Raw genomic sequence first — 23,164 nt, forward strand, 5'->3', positions numbered from 1 at the left:
CAAAGCATGAAATACATTAAAACAAAATTTCGGATTGGGTGTAAATTCCTAGAACCATTGAATATAAAATCTACTATGTGACAGTCAAGAGATACAATTTAATTTCAATCTGTGTAGGATAGTGTGTGTGTTTTTAACAAGCACTTTGAAGTTTATTGTCATTGCATTTGAGGACATACAGTATATGCACTGAAATATATGCAGACAAAAAAATCATCCTATATTCCATAGCACTCAAAGTTAAGGGAAGACAGTACTTTCCATATTCGTAATAGATAAATGAGTCGCTACTCAACGTTGAAACCTTTGGACAAAAATGTAAACAATAAATTACCTCTATGCATCCTTAAAAACTACAACCCATCACCGTTTAAAATCACAACACAACAAACCCCAATGTCAATAGATGAAATGTACTTTCAGGGTTGTCCACTAGGTATATAATGCACACATCTACAGTCTTAATATGCTTTGGCATATCCACCTTATTGGACAGTTGACTGTGGATCAGTGTTTCTAGGACAGGGAAAGAAAGTGATGGACGGAGACTGAAATGTTCTTCAGGTGGAAAAAGGCTGTTTCGGTGATTTTATTTCTGTGGTGTTCTAAGGAGAGGATACTGTCAAAAGTGATTCAAAGGCAGCAGATGTGTGGGGAGAGAGACAGTGTGGAAATGTCAATGGTGAGTCTGAAGGGTGGTTTGGTGAGGGATTTGGGATCACTAATGATCATGTTGGTTTTGTGCAGTTAAGTTGGATAATGTTTGATTGCATCTAAGATTTAATGTCAGTGAGGCAGTTGGTTCCGATGGAATGAGTGGCAGTGGTGATTACTTTAGTTGAGATATAGAGGTGGACACCTTCGGCGTAGCAGTGAAAGTGGAAACAATGGCAACGTATGAGGTTACCCAAGGGGGGCATGTAGAGGGTGAACAGGAGAGGACCAAGCATGGAACCCTGGGGGATGCCTTGGGTCAGAGAAGTTGTGGAGGAAATTCAATGTTTTATCTTAATGAACGTTTATCTGTTTGTGAGGTTTAACCTTAACCAGAAGAGGCCAGAGTGACCAAGGGCACACTCACACTCGGCGCAGTTACCCAATACCGTCCAAAGCACAATTTACCCCCCTCCTCAGTCCACTGCCAGACTGCACTCACGTTGTTCCAGGCGGAACCTGGCCTTAGCATGGTTACTTCTTGTACGAAGCACAGTTACTTCTTAATACGAACATGCATGGCTTTATGTAGTTTCTAAGAGTTATCACAATAGGGAGCAACACAGAGAAAATTACTGCAACCTTACTGACAAGACGCATCTGCACATATTTAAAGTAAACACTCACATCAGAGCATGTGAGCGGAGAATGTGCGCAGAGCTTGCAAATGGGTACATTTTTGGACAGAGCGGCATAAAAAGTAGGAGTGTCACCCCCTATGTTGCTCCAATTTTGCTCCGGTATCACTCACACTATGGGCCCTAGTTTCGTGGCGCAGCGCAGGGCTGCGCAGGGTGGCGGAGCCAGCACAATGCAAGTTTCGACCCGCGCAGCCTTGCGCACGGTCAGTTTGGCAGTTTGGTGGATCGCCTGCGCCAAGATGGGTGTGGCAGCGCAGCAGGGCTCGGTGACGTGTGCGCACTGCGCGCCGTCAGCCACACTTCCACTCCGCCAGCTGTGATTCGCATTGAATGAATGGACTTTATTTACGCCTTGCTCCGAAAGTAGACCAGGTTGGAGCTGGCGAGCTTTCAGCGCAGTCTCGGGGAGGCTTTTTGCCACGAAACTTCCGCTAGGCCAAGCTGAATCTGTGACACCTCCCCCTGCTGCGCCGCCACACCCATCTTGGCGCAGGCGATCCACCAAACTGCCAAACTGACCGTGCACAAGGCTGCGCGGGTCGAAACTTGCATTGCGCCGGCTCCGCAACCCTGCGCCGCCCTGCGCTGCGCCACGAAACTAGGGCCCATAGAGTCCAGTAGAGGAGCCTGTGTGATTTAGATTGAAGGGTATGATATTCTAGCACTAGTTCTATAAGCAAAGCTGGGCCTCTACAAAGGGGGCCCCACTGCTCCTACACTGCTACACTGCAGGATAGCAGACAGTGGTGTATGTTGACTTGTGGGGTCTGCACATATTCAGCAAGACACATCCTCATTGGACTGCTCCTCTTATCTCAATGTCTAGTGGGCATGTCCAGCAGTCCAGTGTAACCAGGTGTAAAAGAAACGCACAGTTAACTGAGTACAATAAAAGAAGAGAAACTGTTTATTTTATTTATCTTTATTTGTTTTGCATCGCCAAAGTGTCAGTTTTCCTACTGCATTCGAATGCACCGCTCAACTCGCATGGTCCCACGTGGGGTACCTAGTTCGGGTCCCAGCCAGAGAAGCGAGGGCAGCTGCTTGCTAAGGAGAAGAGGAAAACAGGAGAAAAAAACGGAGTTTACCTGTGAAAAAGGAAAAAGAGAGCTTGTTGACGCTTACCGTCGTCGTCCATGCTAATGCTAGCTCTGTGCCTAACAGGCTAACTGTTGCCTTTCATCCGGAGAGCTGCTACGAAGTTCGGCATCGGCGTGCTCCACCTTGATACACAGAGCAACGGTGAGAAATGTGCTCTTTAGCTGCTCTGGTGCTATTTCCCTCTTGGTTTTCCGTGTGCTAAAAGAAAGCAGCGGTGATATTAGGGTTATCACAGTAAATTGAAATGAATACGGATAAAATACTTCTGAACAAATGCACATTGTGTTTATTATTTTATGCTGATGTGAATATAATTAAAGGGGAAGTGTTTTATTTCCTTATGCCAATTTAAAGGGAGAAAAAAGAGTAATTTGGTATGTTGTGAATGTGATGAATGTAAAATAATATTTGATTTTGTACCATGCAATTTATTGAAGACATTTATGTTATTCCAACTGAGTTTAAAGCAACTAGAGGGTAATTTTTGGTGCAGATCTCGGACATGAATAGGCCTATAGTGTAAGAGTAAACTAAGCACAATTCTTTAATACCTCTGAGTCTAACTCAAAATGTGTACTGTTATGTTATTTGCACATGGTTCTGATATGTTTATGATAAATGATATTTTGTATGTTAATGGTTACTTACCATAAGTATTATTGAAACTGTTCACATGAACGGGTAAATGTGTGAGCACTTTAATATTTAGTTCTCATAAATGATACACTTAAGACTGAACGTTGTACAACTGAGACAGAGATTTGAGATTTGAATAGGGATGAAGATTTATGTCAGAATTAGATGTAATGGTGTGCATCTTTTGACATCTGATATCCCTAATGATGCATCTGAGAATGGATAGTGTTGAATGTATTGTGTGACCCTGTCTACAGGTCAGGTTTTTTAGGAGGACTGAAGAGTCTGAGGTTCAGGACAACTTCCTGCTGTAACAGATGGCGAGCCAACTACCCTGAAGAAAGATCAGCACCGAGGAGATATCCACGTACACACTCATTCACACACATAATAAACTTACATTACACAAGGAACCTTGGAATCAGGTGAACTTGCAAAAACTCTACAACAATAGAACCTGCAACAACTCCTTTTTTTATTTTAAGGGCCCAACGGACATTTTTGGTTTTAGTGTGCACACTACTTTTTTATTTTTCTTACTGTTTGGGTTAATATTTTGTATTCTGTACAAACCAGACAAATCATTTTGTCCACTGTAAAAAATATAAGAGTGGCTACTCAATTGTTACTCTTGCGTCTGCCTCATTATTGTTGCTCAGTACAGTGGCTCCTCTCGAATTTAGTTTCTTCTGATTCTGGTCCAGGTCTTATCATTACTTCAACTTCTTATTTTACTGTAATTCACTTTTACACTCCTAAAATTGGTTACACCAGCATGCCATGATTGGAGGGGAGTAAACCCCATAGGGTTCCATAGAGGGCTCCGCTTGTGCTTATAGAACTGAGGTTATAATAATAAAATAAGAATATAATAATATCAGAAACTTCTTTATGGTACAGCATAATATATATATTTTTTTTTTAAACTGCAGACCGAATACAACCTAAACTTCAAAAAATGAGTTGCTACTTTGAGCTGGAATGAAGTAACGCAAACCTCAAAAGTAAAGGGTTTTGGTCAATTTTAAACCATGAATGAGACGATTCATAAAAGGACAACAAATCTTTTTAACAGGATAATATTTGCATGATATCGAAAGGTATAGTGACAAGAAAAGTGAGCAAGGACATTATATGTGACGTTTTGATGACAATAGGACCAAAACAACATGAAATACATAAATGGTTATTGTAATGTATTCATTCCTAACTGCAATGAGGCAAACAGCAAGTCAGCATCCAGAATGCATTCAATACAAAGTGCAAAGCCCTTTCATCCAAAAACATTTGGTTTAAAAAGATCATCTGAGATATGCACACAAATAAAACAAAAATGTACATTAATATAGACCATTACATAAATGCAGATCATGTTAATATAAAAAATGTGCACTCTACAAAGTTAATATTTGAAATAACAATAATTTATAAACCAAACAATAGTGAATAAATACATTATTTTTGGCCTTAGAGTTCTCCTTATCATCTAAGTAATTTAACTTTGAAAGTTATAAAACCCACTATTCTGTTCCTAATTTTGGTCAATATCAAACCATAAATGATCGGAGGTATGATGAGAAATTCTATTGCAATGAAATTTTGAAGGATTTGAGGCAAATTGTTTGAACCACTTCGCATATTCAAGACATCAAAAAGTAACGTCACAAGAAAAGTGAGCAAGGAGATTAAATGTGGCACACATGTTTGCATGAACTTTGCCCTGTTTTCTATAGAATTCACACACATTTTAATGACATACATGTAGGACCAAACTATGAATAAACCATGAAATACATAAATTATTATTGTAAGATAAGCAACTATGCTGTTAACAACAGTGTCAGCTGGGAAACAAGCAAGTTTAACAATAATCCAATTCACACAAAAAAGTCTGGCAATAAATGAGCTGCCTAACTTTAATCTAGATGTCAGAATAATATTTGTGCCTATAATGCAAAACGGTGTCAACCAGGAGAAACAGACTAATATTAAGAGTCTTTGCTTTGACATGATGGAATGATACACCAGGGGTCGACATATAGCCACATATCTGTCATATGCCATAACTGCAAGAATGGACAAATCACTGCAGGCAAAAGAGTACATGACTAGAGCCTGAACAAGACATCCAGAATAAGAGATCATATGAACGGGAGAAAACAGATCCCAGAGAAACTTGGGGTAGAAACCTGTCGTCCCGTAAAGTCCATTCATGCAGAAAATACACAATAGAATATACATTGGTTCATGCAAGTTTTTATCCAACATGATGGTCACAATAAGAGAAACATTAACCAGCACAATGAAACAGTAACACAGCAAAGTGAGAGAGAAGAGAGCAACTCAGTGGTTCTTTGTTTCATTTAAACCTGAAAGAAAAAATGACCTTATTTCAGAGATATTATCCATCATGGATGGAAAAACATTAGTCCCTGTGTTGTTGTGGACCTCCTTCATTAACACTGTGTGTGTTCTCTCATCTCACTGTTATTAATATCTTTTCTGACTACAGCAACACATGATCTGGGAATTCAAACAATCCAATCAACAACCCGAAAGAGCTTTTCTCTTCTTTTGTTCAGTATGCTGACACCTAGGGCCCTAGTTTCGTGGCGCAGTGCAGGGTGGCAGAGCATTTTATTAGCAGTGGATAGATAGCCTATGAAAAACAGGAGAGAGAGAGGGAAGTGTGACATGCAGCAAAAGACCTTCAGACGGGATTCAAACCATGTTGGCGGCATATGCGTACGTGTAACATACATGGCATGCGCTCTAACCACTCTGCCACCTGTGCGCCCCTAAATCACTGTTTTTCGGGTAGGGGGGGCATCATAAAGGAATTCTGGTTAGGGCACCAAAATGGCTAGCGGCGGCGCTGGACAGAAGACAGCAGCAGCAGCAGCCCCAGATGGCCAGACTTTTACCAGGATGAAACTGATGTTTTGGTCCGAGAGGTCCAAGTTTCAGCTGTGTTAATTCAGTCAGTCTGAGTTTCCGTTACGCGTGCCATCCGCCTTTGATCTGACGTCAGATGTGACGGGACAATCTATATAGATATAAATTCACGTGTTGATTCAATTAGTTGCATTAAATAGTGTTTGTTGTGATTATTTATTGCATTTAAATGTGCCTGGAACTGTGGAAACCTGCCTGTGAGGTCTTGGTGACGTGTGCACACTGCGCACCGGTGAGCCAAACTGCCACTCCGCCAGCTGTAATTCGCCTTGCGCCAAGAGTAGACCAGGTTGGAGCTGGCAGGCTTTTTTTTGGCGCAGTCTCGGCGAGGCTTTTTGCCACGAAATTTCTGCTGCGCCAAGCTAAATCTGTGCCGCCTCCCCCTGCTGTGCCGCCACACCCATCTTGGCGCAGGCGGTTCACCAAACTGCCAAACTGACCGTGCGCAAAGCTGCGCGGGTCGAAACTTGCATTGCGCCGGCTCCGCCACCCTGCGCCACCCTGCACTGCGCCACGAAACTAGGGCCCTTAATGTGTATATTATGCCACACATAGAAACAGGAAGTAGAACAGTCAACATTAAACCATTTCGTCAGTGGACAAGAAGATATAAGCAAACAAAATGTAGAGCCACGTTCATGGCAGGAGGAAGCAGGAGGATTCACTTCTTGGCTGTGATTTGCTTTGTTGTTCAACAGTTAAGATGCTCCAGACTGTTACAGTTACCAAAGACACTAGTTTCACACTCCCCGTTCATCTGGAGGCCAGTTTGATAGGTTCACTGGGCATTTGTTGTTTAAAGGGAAGAAGATCTGACAAGCAGGTCAATGACACGTGACAAAATGCAATATTTCTGATTTTATTCCATTTATTTTATTCAGAGAGGATGGTATGATTTAGGAGCATTGCATTTTCTTTATTCTTATCAACACACACTCTCAACAATATTGACTAGACACGGCTACATGTGACTTAATGAAAATAAACAAAAGAATATACTCAGAGAAAGTACATATTTTATATTATCAGAATTTTAGATGACTAACAGAAAAAGTGGCTGAGGATTCATCGTCCTAAATCTTAAGAAGAAAAAAAAACAATCTCTACAAATTAATGCATTTCAGCAAAAAGACATTCAGCAAAATTCAGCAGCAAGTGTGTAAGCAATCACAAAACTTAAGTCTAAGCAATGCATAGTTAATTTACATTTGTTGGGGAAAAAACGTTTTGAAAAACATGATTAGAAATCTTTGAGCCAAATTACATATTTGTAACATCAAAAACTATGATCATAAGCAAAGGCTGTAAGGAGCTTGCATTTGGCACACACGTTTGCATGTTTGCTTACATGTTTTCCATACATGCAAAGTGCAAATATATTAAGAGGAAATAATTTGGTTCATAAGGACTATCTGACATATGCATGAAATGAAAAATGTACCAGACAATGAGCTAAAGGCAGATAATGTAAATATGTAAAAGTATTCCATGTGCAAGTTCAACTTCCAAAATATAATAATTTATATACCAAAGAAACCTGTTAATTACAATAGGCAATACAGTTCCCTTATCACTCAATCAATTTAATTTTAAAAGTTATGACAAGCAGAATTCTTTTCCGAATTTTGGTCAATTTAAAGCCATAAATGAGAGGATTCATTATTTGAGGTATGATGAGATATTCTATTGAAATAAAGTTTTCTAGGGTTTGACCTAAATCTTTTGAACCATATCTTATATGCATGTTATCAAGAAGGAACGTAAATATAAAAGTGAACAAGGAAACTAAATGTGGCACACATGTTTGCATGAACTTTGCCCTGTTTTCTATAGAATTCACACACATTTTGATGACATACATGTAGGACCAAACTATGAAAATACCATGAAAAAAATAAAATATTATTGTGATATATCCAACTATGTTGTTAACAATAGTGTCAGCTGGGAAACAAGCAAGTTTAACAATAATCCAATTTACACAATAGAGTCTGGCAATAAATGAGCTGCATAACTTTAATCTAGATGTCAGAATAATATTGATGAGCAAAAGGAAAAATGGTGTGAACCAGGAGAAACAGATTAATATTAAGAGTCTTTGCTTTGACATGATGGAATGATACACCAGGGGTCGACATATAGCCACATATCTGTCATATGCCATAACTGCAAGAATGGACAAATCACTGCAGACAAAAGAGTACATGACTAGAGCCTGAACAAGACATCCAGAATAAGAGATCATATGAACAGGAGAAAACAGATCCCAGAGAAACTTGGGGTAGAAACCTGCCGTCCCGTAAAGTCCATTCATGCAGAAAATACACAATAGAATATACATTGGTTCATGCAGGTTTTTATCCAACATGATGGTCACAATAAGAGAAACATTAACCAGCACAATAAAACAGTAACACAGCAAAGTGACAGAAAAGAGAGCAACTCTGTGGTTCTTTGTTTCATCTAAACCTGAAAGATAAAATGATCTTAGTTCAGAGACATTATCCATCATGGATGGAAAAACATTGGACCCTGTGTTGTTGTGTTGTGAACCTCCTTCATTAACACTCTGCGTGTTCTCTCATCTCACCGTTATTAATATCTCTTCTGACTATGGCAACACATGATCTGGGAATTCAAACAATCCAATCAACAACCCGAAAGAGCTTTTCTCTTCTTTTTTTCCAGTATGTTGAGATCTACTGTTAAGGCAAAGCATAAAATACAGAAAATAAAAAGTTGTGGTTGGATGTAAGTTCCTAAGATTTTACCACTGAATATAAAATCTACTATTTTAAAGTGATGGTTCGGAGTAAGATGCACCCTAGGTCATTTCCACCAAGACATCCAGCCAAATACCCCCTCGGAAGCATTTTTAGCAACGGTCAGCATTGGTCAAGACAAGGCTATCAGCCGAATGGCTTAGTACTAGCACAATGGTACATCTTGATTATCTTGTAAAGTACCCCACTAATAATGCATGGAATGTTACCAAACTTCTGCAGTAGTACACATAGGGTCTGTACTCGCAAAACGAGGCATTTGAAAGCTTGTAAGTACACCAGGAGTTTATTTAAAAGAACAGCTTCTATCCTTGGCTACTAACGCTAACTAACGCTACCGCAGCGTAGACGCTACTTCCGTGTTTACCCAGCCAATGCCGTGATGCGAGTTTCACGAGAGAGTATGAAAAAGTTTCGCTGAATTTTTATAAATGCTTGTATTATCAGGTCAACAATCTCGCGTGAAACTCGCATCACAGCATCGGCTGGGTAAACACGAAAGTGGCGTCTATGCCGCGGTAGCATAGCAGCCGAGGATAGAAGCTATCAGGCAAGTGTTCTTTTAAATAAACTTCTGGTGTACTTACAAACTTTCAAATGCCTCGTTTTGTGAGTACAGACCCTATGTGTACTACTGCAGAAGTTTGGTAACATTCTATGCATTATTAGTGGGGTAATTTACGAGATAATCAAGATGTACCATAGCGCTAGTACTAAGCCATTCGGCTGATAGCCCTATCTTGACCAATGCTGACCATCGCTAAAAATGCTTCTGAGGGGGTATTTGGCTGGATGTCATGGTGGAAATTACCTAGGGTGCATTTCACTCCGAACCATCACTTTAAGTGACAGTCCAGAGATAAAATTAACACTATGGGCCCTAGTTTTGTAGACCAGGCGCAGTCAACTTTCAGCGCACCTGCGCCGCGCCTACGGGGTGTGTCCGCCTGGACTTTGCAAGTTTCGTCCACCGCGCAGGCTCGCGCAGGCTCGCGCAGGCACACCTCCCGTCTCGCCCACCGGCGCAAGTGGGAAAGAGGGAGGAGAAGAAGGCGTGAGTGGGAGACGAGGAGGAGACGAGGAGGAGACGAGGCTTGGACTGGGATTAATACAGCCGATTCAGATCTTCACCAATCAAATGAGCTCCTCTCCTCTCCTTTAATGCGTTAGGGGAGGTTCAGTGCAAGATCCGTCACTTGACAACCCGATGACAGAAGCAGCGCCGCCGCTCCCACCACGCGCATCACGCGCTGTGCGCGCGTATCATAATAATAACAATGCCCATATTATAAAAAACAGGAGAGAGAGAAGGAGATGTTTTGGTCCGAGAGGCTGAGTTTCCGTTACGCGTGCCATCCGCCTTTGATCTGACGTCAGATGTGACGGGACAATCTATATAGATATAAATTCACGTGTTGATTCAATTAGTTGCATTAAATAGTGTTTGTTGTGATTATTTATTGCATTTAAATGTGCCTGGAACTGTGGAAACCTGCCTGTGAGGTCTCGGTGACGTGAGCGCACTGCGCGCCGTCAGCCAAACTTCCACTCCGCCAGCTGTGAATCGCAATGAATGAATGGACTTTATTTACGCCTTGCGCCTTGCGCCGGAAGTAAACCAGGTTGGAGCTGGCGAGCTTTCAGCGCAGTCTCGGCGAGGCTTTTTGCCACGAAACTTCCGCTACGCCAAGCTGAATCTGTGACGCCTCCCCCTGCTGCGCCGCCACACCCATCTTGGCGCAGGCGATCCACCAAACTGCCAAACTGACGGTGCGCAAGGCTGCGCGGGTCGAAACTTGCATTGCGCCGGCTCCGCCACCCTGCGCCGCCCTGCGCTGCGCCACGAAACTAGGGCCCATTGAATGAAAGCCTGTAAAGGACAGTGTCTAAAGGGGAGCATGTAGAGGGTGAACAGGGGAGGACCAAGCATGGAACCCTGGGGGATACCTTTAGTCAGAGGAGTTGTCGCATTTGAGAGGCATAAAAAGTCTCGCCCTATGTTCCGCTCCAATTTTGTTCTGGTACATCTCACACCACAAGTCTGAAGCATGCCCAGGCCTAACCCAGAATCCATCTGTCTTGCACGGTCATCAACAGTATTTTCAGTCCAAAAAAACAACAACATGTGCAACACTCCATTTGAAAATATTGTTCAAAAAAAGTAGCAACACACTTGAACGTGACAGATCAAACCAAAGCAACCAGGGTTCAGAAAGTCAGCTTAAGGCAGTCAAAGGAAGAATAGGTAATTTGGAAAAACCACAGAAATTTTGACTTTGAACACATCGCTAAACCGAAAAAGTCCTGCCCCTTTCGTTCAGACCTGTGTTCGAAGCTGGTCCCCCTGAATGCCAAACAAGCGCTCGAGATCAGGAGAGTGGGCTCAAGGTCGCAGGTCGTCCAATTTCTCCATCCGGCCCGACATTTTTGATTGGATTCTGAATAGAATAACCTACTAAACTTTTAATGTGTATATTATGCCACACATGGAAACAGGAAGTAGAACAGTCAACATTAAACCATTTCCTCAGTGGACAAGAAGAAGCAAATAAAATGTAGAGCCTCATTCATGGCCGGCGGAAGCAGAATTATTCACTTCTTGGCTGTGATTTGCTTTGTTGTTCAACAGTTAAGATGCTCCAGACTGTTACAGTTACCAAAGACACTAGTTTCACACTCCCCGTTCATCTGGAGGCAGTTTGATAGGTTCAGTGGGAATTTGTTGTTTAAAGGGAAGAAGATCTGACAAGCAGGTCAATGACACGTGACAAAATGTAATATTTCTGATTTTATTCCATTTATTTTATTCAGAGAGGATGGTATTGATGAGGAGCATTGCATTTTCTTTATTCTTATCAACACACACTCTCAACAATATTGACTAGACACGGCTACATGTGACTTAATGAAAATAAACAAAAGAATATACTCAGAGAAAGTACATATTTTATATTATCAGAATTTTAGATGACTAACAGAAAAAGTGGCTGATGATTCATCGTCCTAAATCTTAAGAAGAAAAAAAAACAGTCTCTACAAATTAATGCATTTAGCAGCAAGTGTGTAAGCAATCACAAAACTAAAGTGTAAGCAATGCATAGTTAATTTACATTTGTTGGGGAAAAAACGTTTTGAAAGACATGATTAGAAATCTTTTGAGCCAAATTACATATTCATAACATCAAAATCTACGATCAAAAGAAAAGGCTGTACAGAGGTTACATTTGGCACATACGTTTGCATGTTTCCTTACATGTTTTCCATACATGCAAAGTGCAAATATATTTAGAGGAAATAATTTGGTTCATAAAGACGATCTGACATATGCATAAAATGAAAAATGTACCAGACAATAAAGCTAAAGGCAGTTAATCTAAATATGTAAAAATATTCCATGTGCAAGTTCAACTTCCAAAGTAAAATCATTTATATACCAAAAAACCTGTTAATTATAATAGGCAATAAAGTTCACTTATCATTCCATTAATTTGATTTTAAAAGTTATGACACCCAGAATTCGTTTCCGAATTTTGGTCAATTTAAAGCCATAAATGAGAGGATTCATAATTTGAGGTATGATGAGATATTCTATTGAAATGAAGTTTTCTAGGGTTTGACCAAAATCTTTTGAACCATATCTTATATGCATGATATCAAACAGTAACGCCCCAAGAAAAGTGAGCAAGGAAACTAAATGTGGCACACATGTTTGCATGAACTTTGCCCTGTTTTCTATAGAATTCACACACATTTTGATGACATACATGTAGGACAAAACTATGAATAAAACATGAAATACGTAAATGATTATTGTAATATATGCAACTATGTTGTTAACAACAGTATCAGCTGGGAAACAAGCAAGTTTAACAATAATCCAATTCACACAATAGAGTTTGGCAATAAATGAGCTGCATAACTTTAATCTAGATGTCAGAATAATATTTGTGCCTATAATGCAAAACGGTGTCAACCAGGAGAAACAGGCTAATATTAAGAGTCTTTGCTTTGACATGATGGAATGATACACCAGGGGTCGACATATAGCCACATATCTGTCATATGCCATAACTGCAAGAATGGACAAATCACTGCAGGCAAAAGAGTACATGACTAGAGCCTGAACAAGACATCCAGAATAAGAGATCATATGAACGGGAGAAAACAGATCCCAGAGAAACTTGGGGTAGAAACCTGTCGTCCCATAAAGTCCATTCATGCAGATAATACACAATAGAATATACATTGGTTCATGCAGGTTTTTGTCCAACAGGATGATCACAATAAGAGAAACATTTACCAGCATAATGAAACAGTAGCACAGCAAAGTGACAGAAAAGAGAGCAACTCTGTGGTTCTTTGTTTCATCTAAACCTGAAAGAAAAAATGATCTTATTTCAGAGATATTATCCATCATAGATGGAAATATGATTTGGCCCTGTGTTGTGTTATGTACCTCCTTCATTAACACTGTGCGTGTTCTCTCATCTCACTGTTATTAATATCTTGTCTGACTATGGGAACACATGATCTGGGAATTCAAACAATCCAATCAACAACCCGAAAGAGCTTTTCTCTTCTTTTTTTCAGTACGTTGAGATCTACCGTCAAGCAAAGCATAAAATACAGAAAATACAAAGTTGTGGTTGGATGTAAGTTCCTAAGATTTTACCATTGAATATAAACTATACTATTTCAAGTGACAGTCCATAGATAAAATGAACACATTGAATCAAAGCCTGTGAAGGACAGTGTCTAAAGGGGAGCATGTAGAGGGTGAACAGAAGAGGACCAATAATGGAACCCTGGGGGATGCCTTTAGTCAGAGGACTTGTCACATTTGAGTGGCATAGAATGTGTCGCCCCCTATGTTCCGCTACAATTTTGTTCCAGTGCCACTCACACCTCAAGTCTAAGCATGCCCAAGCCTAACCCAGAATCCATCTGTTTTGCACAGTCATCAACAGTATTTTCAGTTCAAATTGCATGTTGTGCAAATAATATGGCTTACTAAAGAGCTTTTCTCTTTTATATGAGCAAAGCATACAATATACAAAAATAAAAAGTTGAGAAGGGCCTCTGATAAATTCAGAACACACTGCAGTTAGATGGGTCGATATCCCTGCTTTGTCTACTCATACTGTTGCAAATGGATAAGCCAAATAAAAATGACACATTAGAATAAATACAAGTAGAGAAATCTAAATTATTATTAGATTCAGATCCAGTTTTCCAGCAGGGGAGGCTATTTAGCAATTACTGAGCAAAAAGTCATGTAAGGAAGGAAATAGGTCAAAGTTGATTTACCCTCTTAGATTTATGTTTCATATCTAATATAATTCAATTCAATTTTATTTATAGTGTCAAATCACAACAGAAGTCATCTCAGGACACTTAACACATTGAGCAGGACTAGAATACGCTAAAAATTTCAAGAGTCAACACAATTTCAAATTCCCAACATCACCCAGGGGCAAGCGTTACAGCGACAGTGGCGAGAAAAAACTGCCTTAATAGGCTTTTAGGCAGAAATCTCGTGCAGCCCAGGCCCTTGGGTTCCAACTACATTTGGTGTTGGTAGTATGGTAGTAGTAGCATTAACAGTAGTGGTGGTATTAACAGAAGCAATAGTATCAACAGTAGTGGTCCATGGCAGCAGGCACAGCCACGCCGAGATGAATCCATCCCAACCACGTCGCCGATATAAGAGTCCTCCCAGCGTCATGATACCTTACCTTGGATCATTCCACACAAATACAGAACAAAGGCATTGGCCATATGTCAAGACGTTGACTGGACTGATCGCTTTAAACCATTTTCAGCACTGGTAATTCACTGTGGTTCAATTCAATTTGATTTATCGTGTCATATCACAACAGAAGTCATCTCAGGACAATTAACACATTGAGCAGGACTAGAAAACGCTCATGATTTTTATTGTGCGGCTCCAGAATGAAGCTGAGCGAACAAGTAACACAAAGGTTGATTGGACAAGGTTTTTACAGTCCTGCCACAGCCACAGATGACATTTTTAAAACATTTTTTTATGTCTGATCATTTAATTTATTCCTTGCTATCGGTATGTTACGAGGACTTCAAGTAATAAAACAGAAAGGGTTTTCCGAATAGAATAACCTACTCAACCTTTAATGTGTATATTAAGACAAACATGGAAACAGGAAGTAGAACAGTCAACATTAAACCATTTCCTCAGTGGACAAGAAGATATAAGCAAATAAAATGTAGAGCCTCATTCATCTGGAGGCCAGTTTGATAGGTTCAGTGGGCATTTGTTGTTTAAAGGGAAGAAGATCTGACAAGCAGGTCAATGACACGTGACAAAATGTAATATTTCTGATGTTATTCCATTTATTTTATTCAGAGAGGATGGTATGATTTAGGAGCATTGCATTTTCTTTATTCTTATCAACACACACTCTCAACAATATTGACTAGACACGGCTACATGTGAATAATGAGAATAAACAATATAATATACTCAGAAAAATATCAGAATGTTAGATGACTAACAGAAAAAGAGACTCATAATTCATTGCCCTAGATCTTGAGAAGAAGAAAAAACAGTCTACAAATGAATGCATTTCAACAAAAAGACATTCAGCAAAATTCAGCAGCAAGTGTGTAAGCAATCACAAAACTAAAGTGTAAGCAATGCATAGTTAATTTACATTTGTTTGGAAAAAAACGTTTTGAAAAACATGATTAGAAATCTTTGAGCCAAATTACATATTTATAACATCAAAAACTATGATCATAAGCAAAGGCTGTAAGGAGCTTGCATTTGGCACACACGTTTGCATGTCTGCTTACATGTTTTCCATACATGCAAAGTGCAAATATATTAAGAGGAAATAATTTGGTTCATAAGGACTATCTGACATATGCATGAAATGACAAATGTACCAGACAATAAGCTAAAGGCAGATAATGTAAATATGTAAAAATATTCCATGTGCAAGTTCAACTATCAAAGTACAATCATTTATATACCAAAAAAACTGTTAATTATAATAGGCAATAAAGTTCACTTATCATTCCAGTAATTTCATTTTAAAAGTTATGACACCCATAATTCTTTTCCGAATTTTGGTCAATTTAAAGCCATAAATGAGAGGATTCATTATTTGAGGTATGATGAGATATTCTATTGAAATAAAGTTCTCTAGGGTTTGACCAAAATCTTTTGAACCATATCTTATATGCATGATATCAAAAAGTAACGTAAATATAAAAGTGAGCAAGGAAACTAAATGTGGCACACATGTTTGCATGAACTTTGCCCTGTTTTCTATAGAATTCACACACGTTTTGATGACATACATGTAGGACCAAACTATGAAAATACCATGAAAAAAATACAATATTATTGTGATATATGCAACTATGTTGTTAACAATAGTGTCAGCTGGGAAACAAGCAAGGTTAACAATGATCCAATTTACACAATAGAGTTTGGCAATAAATGAGCTGCATAACTTTAATCTAGATGTCAGAATAATATTTGTGCCTATAATGCAAAACGGTGTCAACCAGGAGAAACAGACTAATATTGAGAGTCTTTGCTTTGACATGATGGAATGATACACCAGGGGTCGACATATAGCCACATATCTGTCATATGCCATGACTGCAAGAATGGACAAATCACTGCAGGCAAAAGAGTACATGACTAGAGCCTGAACAAGACATCCAGAATAAGAGATCATATGAACGGGAGAAAACAGATCCCAGAGAAACTTGGGGTAGAAACCTGTCGTCCCGTAAAGTCCATTCATGCAGATAATACACAATAGAATATACATTGGTTCATGCAGGTTTTTGTCCAACATGATGATCACAATAAGAGAAACATTTACCAGCACAATGAAACAGTAGCACAGCAAAGTGAGAGAGAAGAGAGCAACTCGGTGGTTCTTTGTTTCATCTAAACCTGAAAGAAAAAATGATCTTATATCAGAGATATTATCCATCATGGATGGAAAAACATTTGACGCTGTGTTGTTGTGTTGTGTACTTCCTTCATTAACACTCTGCGTGTTCTCTCATCTCACTGTTATTAATATCTCTTCTGACTATGGGAACACATGATCTGGGAATTCAAACAATCCAATCAACAACCTGAAAGAGGTTTCTCTTCTTTTTTTCAGTATGTTGAGATACTGTTCAAGCAAAACATAAATTACATAAAATAAATAGTTGTGGTTGGATGCATGTTCCTAAGATTTTACCATTGAATACAAAATCTAATATTTCAAGTGACAGTCCAGAGATAAAATGAACACATTGAATCAAAGCCTGTGAAGGACAGTGTCTAAAGGGGAGCATGTATAGGGTGAACAGGAGGGGACCAAGCATGGGACCCTGGGGGATGCCTTTAGTCAGAGGAGTTGTCGCATTTGAGTGACATAAAAAGTGTTGCACTGTGTTCCGCTCCAATTTTGCTCCAGTACCACTCACACCATAAGTCTGAGGCATGCTCAAGCCTAACCCAGAATCCATCTGTCTTGCACAGTCATCAACAGTATTTTCAGTTAAAAAAAATTGCCACATTTAGTGAGTCAGCAAAACCTTTAATTTAAACAGGAAACTGATACATTTAAACTCTTTAAAACAGGAAAGTGGCCATCTCAAATGCCTCCAATGCTGAATGCATAGTCATACACAGAAAATGTATATTGTGCAAAAAATATGGCTAACTGCAAATATATGAACATATGCACGAAAGTAATAAAAGAAATGTACATTTATATCATTAGCTATAAGAGTATGGTCTGAATATGCAGTATGAGTAATGCAAATTTCATATTTCAAATTAAATATAATATGAAAAACAATATATTCTATGGCTTGGTGAAAAAAAAGTATTTTCATTTTAGAAGTAAAGAATTTGGTCAATTTAAAACCATAATTGAGAGGATTCATAATAGGAGGTATGACAACAAATTCTATGGTAATGGAGTCTTGTGGTTTTGGCCGTTGAATTTCCCTTATCTAAGTAATTTAACTTTGAAATACCTTAAACAAAGGCATCAAAAATTCAAACTATGTTCTGCTTTCCACTTATATATCTACAACACACAATCATGAAATTGCAATAATTTACTGTAATTATTTGTGTTTCTGTGACTTTTCAATAACATTGTATTATTTACAAATGGCCAAAACAAAAAAGGTCATTGTAATGTGAGTAGGTGTACTGTACTGGAAAGATTTTTCACAGAAGCTTGCATGAGAAAATTTACAATATAGTATGATATACTAAGTTCTAAAGACAGCAGTGGTTTGGAAACTCATTCAAATGGTGCACATGTGCAGAATTTTGTTGAAAAATGCCATTTTGAAAAAGTAATGTGAGGTTTTGATGACAGAGTTTCACAGAAGTGAGATGTTAATCTTCAAGTGTTCTGAGTTATTTGGCTTCTGTGTGAGCAAAATTCCACAAGTGTGTAAGCAATCACAAAACTAAACTGTAAGCAGTCCATAGTTAATTTAAATTTGTTGGGAAAATCATTTTGAAAGACTTGAGTGAAATCTTTCAAGCCAAATTGCATATTCATGACATCAAAAACTATCATCATAAGAAAAGGGAGTAAGCATGGTAAATTCGAGGACATAATTAGTTTGTAAGGATCATCTGTTGTATGCATAAAATGAAAAAATAAGGAGTCAATAAGCAAAAAAGCAGATAATATAAATATGTAAAATATGCTGTGTGCAAGTACAATCATTTATTTACCATAAAATAATATAAGTGCCTTGTATAGGCAAAACAGTTCCCTTATCGGAGTAATTTCATTTTAAAAGTTATGACACCCAGAATTCTTTTCCGAATTTTGGTCAATTTAAAGCCATAAATGAGAGGATTCGTAATTGGAGGGATGATGAGATATTCTATTGCAATAAAGTTTTCAAGGGTTGGACCAAAATATTTTGAACCATATCTTATATGCATGATGTCAAAAAGTATAGTCACAAGAAAAGTGAGCAAGGAGATTAAATGTGGGACACATGTTTGCATGAACTTTGCCCTGTTTTCTATAGAATTCACACATGTTTTGATGACATACATGTAGGACCAAACTATGAAAATACCATGAAATACGTAAATGATTATTGTAAGATAAGCAACAATGTTGTTAACAATAGTGTCAGCTGGGAAACAAGCAAGGTTAACAATTATCCAATTCACACAAAAAAGTCTGGCAATAAATGAGCTACATAACTTTAATCTAGATGTCAGAATAATATTTGTGCCTATAATGCAAAACGGTGTCAACCAGGAGAAACAGACTAATATTGAGAGTCTTTGCTTTGACATGATGGAATGATACACCAGGGGTCGACATATAGCCACATATCTGTCATATGCCATAACTGCAAGAATGGACAAATCACTGCAGGCAAAAGAGTACATGATTAGAGCCTGAACAAGACATCCAGAATAAGAGATCATATGAACGGGAGAAAACAGATCCCAGAGAAACTTGGGGTAGAAACCTGCCGTCCCGTAAAGTCCATTCATGCAGAAAATACACAATAGAATATACATTGGTTCATGCAGGTTTTTGTCCAACATGATGGTCACAATAAGAGAAACATTAACCAGCACAATGAAACAGTAACACAGCAATGTGACAGAAAAGAGAGCAACTCTGTGGTTCTTAGTTTCATCTAAACCTGAAAGAAAAAAAAAGCTCACGTGAGACACATTACTCATCATGGTTAGAAAATGATGTGCCTCCATTCTCAGCATGGTGCTTTTAATACATTTTGCTGTTGCGCTAAACTTGTTTGACGATGGGAACGTGTGAGCAGGGAATTCAAACCGGCCAATCGGCATTCAGAAAGAGCTTTCCCAATTGCTTTCAGTATGCTGCAATCTACTACACGATTGATGCATAAAACACATCAAACCTGAAAGAACTTGGAAAATATAATACTTTTTTTGTCATTAAAATGTCAAAAGACTCAATTGGTTATTATTTCCTCCAATAACATGCATTCGCCCAAAGACAATTTGCATAGCTAGTAGCTGGGATTACATTCCTAATTTGTCTGCCATTGTCTTTATGTCTATGTTCCAGATCTCTATACAGTAGCAGACATGGATATGTTTAACCATACTGAGAGCATTTATTAGGCAGAAAACAACTATTTGCTATGATAGCCCTAGCAGCGTAATGGCTACCTGAGCAGAGAATGAAGTTGCTTTCCCTCTGTGTGCGATGCAATACAAGATGCTCTGTGCTTCATGGACTCGTGGACTGCTATCGGTTTGTTACGAAGATGTCAAGTAATATAACAGAAAGTGTTTCTGAATAGGATCACCTACTCAACCTTTGATGTGCAGAGAGTGAAGAAGGGTAGGGCGGCTGTTACGGTCTCGGAGCCTTCAGTATTGTTTATTTGTGTTGGTTTTCTCCTGTGCTTCTGTGTCCTGCAGGTGTGACCCTCCCCTGCTGGAGCAGGTGATTGGTCAAATGCTGCAAACTCCGCCGCTTTCATGTGCACGCACTTATAGCTGGGAAGGGAAACCCTGGGTTGACTTACCGAGTTGATAAACAGCGTTGTGTGACCGCTTGTCTCTGATTGCCTTTGTTAGGGTTACTTAAGCTGGATCTCTGAAAAATTCCCTGGGTATGTTGAACTTGCTTCGTAGTATAGGCCTCTGGTGACTGAGCGTGGCTGTTTCCAGTTGCCAATCACCGGGGTGGTGTATATCAGTTGGGGCCAGAGTTGCAGCTGCAAGTGTTTTGTCCAGCAAGTGTGTTGTCCCTGCTGTGTGCTTTGTTGGTTAACTGCAGAATTGTTTGGTTAATTGTGAATAAACACCAGAAATGGCTAATTGCACTTGAGACCATTGTCGTGAGTACTTCCGGCTCGAGTGAGCTTTATCTGGGTTTTCTAATGCGTTACTTCCCTCAACCCCTAGTCACCCCGGGGACGTAACAGCAGACGTGACCCAGAGGTGGAGCAGATCGTCCTGCAAGCAGTGGTTCGATCCCCGGCTCCTCCAGTTCACATGTCAAAATGCCCCTGGGAAAGATACCTGATGCTAAATTGCCCCCAGAAGTCTCACTGAAGTTGATTTAATATGTAGTGTAAAGTCTCCTTTTGATGAATCTACTGAGATAGGCACACATTTTAAACAAAAACACTGAACATCAGGTAAAGGCAGATAATGTGAATAGGAATAAATATATTTTTGTTGTTCCACATTCCCCGTTTACCTGGTTTGTGTTTTGTTGCTTTAAAGTGTAGAAGTTCTGACAAGCTTGTTGAAATATTTTGCCATCAGTCACCAAGTTTTGTCTTTCATTTCTTAGTGTTTCATTGTGTTTGTTAGCCTGCCAATGACATTTAAGTAGGTTTATATACATTTCTGCATTCAATAGAGTGAATATTTATGATCTGAGACGTGCTGCACGTTTGACAATAAAGGCTAAATGTGAATAATGTACACATACCTGCACAACTGTGTTCATTAAATACAGTCACTTTAGAAGCAGAAGCATTTTTTTAATTATTATTTTTATTGTTGTACACCAAACACCAAGTCAAATTCCTTGTATGTGTAAACTTGCTTGGCTCTTGTTTCTGATTTCTGAACTTGAGAATCTTGAGAAAAACAATAACATTTGACACACAAATGTAATAAAATGCATGTTACAACCCAAAAAGACATTCTTTCAGGCATATCAGTGGAAAACCTCCTTTCTTTCATCTGATATTAAATGTAATGCCAGCAAAACAGGTTGTGCATGTCAACTGAACTTGAATTAATCTTAATGTTTAATTTTTCTATTAACAACACCAACAATTCTGTTACGAATTTTGGTCAATTTAAAACCATAAATAAGAGGATTCATAATTGGAGGTATGAAGAGAAATTCTATTGCAACAAAATTTTTAAAGGTTTGAGGTAAATCTTTTGAACCATATCTTATATGCATATTATCAAAAAGTAACGCCGCAAGAAAAGTGAGCAAGGAAACTAAATGTGGCACACATGTTTGCATGAACTTTGCCCTGTTTTCTATAGAATTCACACACATTTTGATGACATACATGTAGGACCAAACTATGAATAAACCATGAGAGACATAAAATATTATTGTAATATATGCAACTATGCTGTTAACAACAGTGTCAGCTGGGAAACAAGCAAGTTTAACAATAATCCAATTCACACAATACAGTCTGGCAATAAATGAGCTGCATAACTTTAATCTAGATGTCAGAATAATATTTGTGCCTATAATGCAAAACGGTGTGAACCAGGAGAAACAGACTAATATTGAGAGTCTTTGCTTTGACATGATGGAATGATACACCAGGGGTCGACATATAGCCACATATCTGTCATATGCCATAACTGCAAGAATGGACAAATCACTGCAGGCAAAAGAGTACATGACTAGAGCCTGAACAAGACATCCAGAATAAGAGATCATATGAACGGGAGAAAACAGATCCCAGAGAAACTTGGGGTAGAAACCTGTCGTCCCGTAAAGTCCATTCATGCAGAAAATACACAACAGAATATACATTGGTTCATGCAGGTTTTTGTCCGACATGATGATCACAATAAGAGAAACATTAACCAGCACAATGAAACAGTAGCACAGCAAAGTGACAGAAAAGAGAGCAACTCTGTGGTTCTTTGTTTCATCTAAACCTGAAAGAAAAAAGAAGCTCACGTGAGAAGCGTTTGCCATCATGTGAAGGGTAACTCGTTCCCCTCAGAGCAGTGAGTTCTCTCTTCGCACTGATATTAATAATATCATCTGACGACAGCAGCACGTGAACATGAGATTTCAAACCATCTGATCACGGTTCTGACGTAGCTTTCCTATCTTTCTCAACTGTGCAGCAATCAACGCAAAAAAACCCCACAAAACCCAAAGTCACTGTCAGTGTCCGACTTCACAATGTCTAATTTTCATGTATCCGAACTTCTGCTTAGGCCTTAAAACCAGCCCCTACCCGAAGCTTTCTGACCCCCCTAGTACTGCAGAGATGAGACCTGAACCCGACCTTTCTATACTCTTGATACAAAACATGAGTTTGGGGATTGCGACCTGAAGAATCTCTCAACATGCCTGTCCATTTGATCCCATAGACTGTATGGAGGAAACAGTTTGGCAATCGCCATCTTTTTCAATCACAATGGTGCCGCGCCCTAAAGCATCCCCTGCTTTCTGGTCTGGTGGACTCTAAATGGACCATAATGTACTAAATGAACATCATGCTGGATTGAAGAAGACTTGAAACTAGAGATTGAGACCATAAACTCATGTTTACAATGTTTAC

General features: G+C 39.0%; 5 protein-coding genes and 1 pseudogene across 6 annotated transcripts; all 6 read right to left on the bottom strand.

Moving 5' to 3' along the window:
- Window positions 1–2,361: 2,361 nt before the first annotated feature.
- Window positions 2,362–5,504, bottom strand: LOC311021510 (olfactory receptor 8G17-like; annotated as a pseudogene). Its single transcript has 3 exons — window positions 4,614–5,504; window positions 2,518–2,578; window positions 2,362–2,402 (listed from the first exon to the last, which is right to left on the bottom strand). The product of its transcript is annotated as an olfactory receptor 8G17-like (transcript).
- Window positions 5,505–7,617: 2,113 nt separating this feature from the next.
- On the bottom strand, window positions 7,618–8,556 carry LOC311021512 (olfactory receptor 4M1-like; the record flags this gene model as incomplete). Its single annotated transcript, XM_084022113.1, has 1 exon — window positions 7,618–8,556. The coding sequence occupies one exon, from the start codon at window positions 8,554–8,556 to the stop codon at window positions 7,618–7,620; it is 939 nt and encodes a 312-aa protein (XP_083878239.1).
- Window positions 8,557–12,305: 3,749 nt separating this feature from the next.
- Window positions 12,306–13,247, bottom strand: LOC311021513 (olfactory receptor 2K2-like; the record flags this gene model as incomplete). The annotated part of the gene is made up of 1 exon (XM_084022114.1): window positions 12,306–13,247. One exon carries the CDS (start codon window positions 13,245–13,247, stop codon window positions 12,306–12,308), a length of 942 nt encoding a protein of 313 aa, XP_083878240.1.
- Window positions 13,248–15,882: 2,635 nt separating this feature from the next.
- LOC311021514 (olfactory receptor 8H1-like) lies at window positions 15,883–16,824 on the bottom strand (the record flags this gene model as incomplete). The annotated part of the gene is made up of 1 exon (XM_084022115.1): window positions 15,883–16,824. One exon carries the CDS (start codon window positions 16,822–16,824, stop codon window positions 15,883–15,885), a length of 942 nt encoding a protein of 313 aa, XP_083878241.1.
- A 1,805-nt stretch (window positions 16,825–18,629) lies between these two features.
- On the bottom strand, window positions 18,630–19,571 carry LOC311021515 (olfactory receptor 4B13-like; the record flags this gene model as incomplete). The annotated part of the gene is made up of 1 exon (XM_084022116.1): window positions 18,630–19,571. One exon carries the CDS (start codon window positions 19,569–19,571, stop codon window positions 18,630–18,632), a length of 942 nt encoding a protein of 313 aa, XP_083878242.1.
- Window positions 19,572–21,636: 2,065 nt separating this feature from the next.
- On the bottom strand, window positions 21,637–22,569 carry LOC311021516 (olfactory receptor 6C1-like; the record flags this gene model as incomplete). The annotated part of the gene is made up of 1 exon (XM_084022117.1): window positions 21,637–22,569. The coding sequence occupies one exon, from the start codon at window positions 22,567–22,569 to the stop codon at window positions 21,637–21,639; it is 933 nt and encodes a 310-aa protein (XP_083878243.1).
- Between the last annotated feature and the right edge of the window lie 595 nt (window positions 22,570–23,164).

This window comes from Eutrigla gurnardus (assembly GCF_963514095.1).
Source record: "Eutrigla gurnardus genome assembly, chromosome: 12".
In the NCBI taxonomy this organism is placed as follows: Eukaryota; Metazoa; Chordata; class Actinopteri; order Perciformes; family Triglidae; genus Eutrigla; species Eutrigla gurnardus.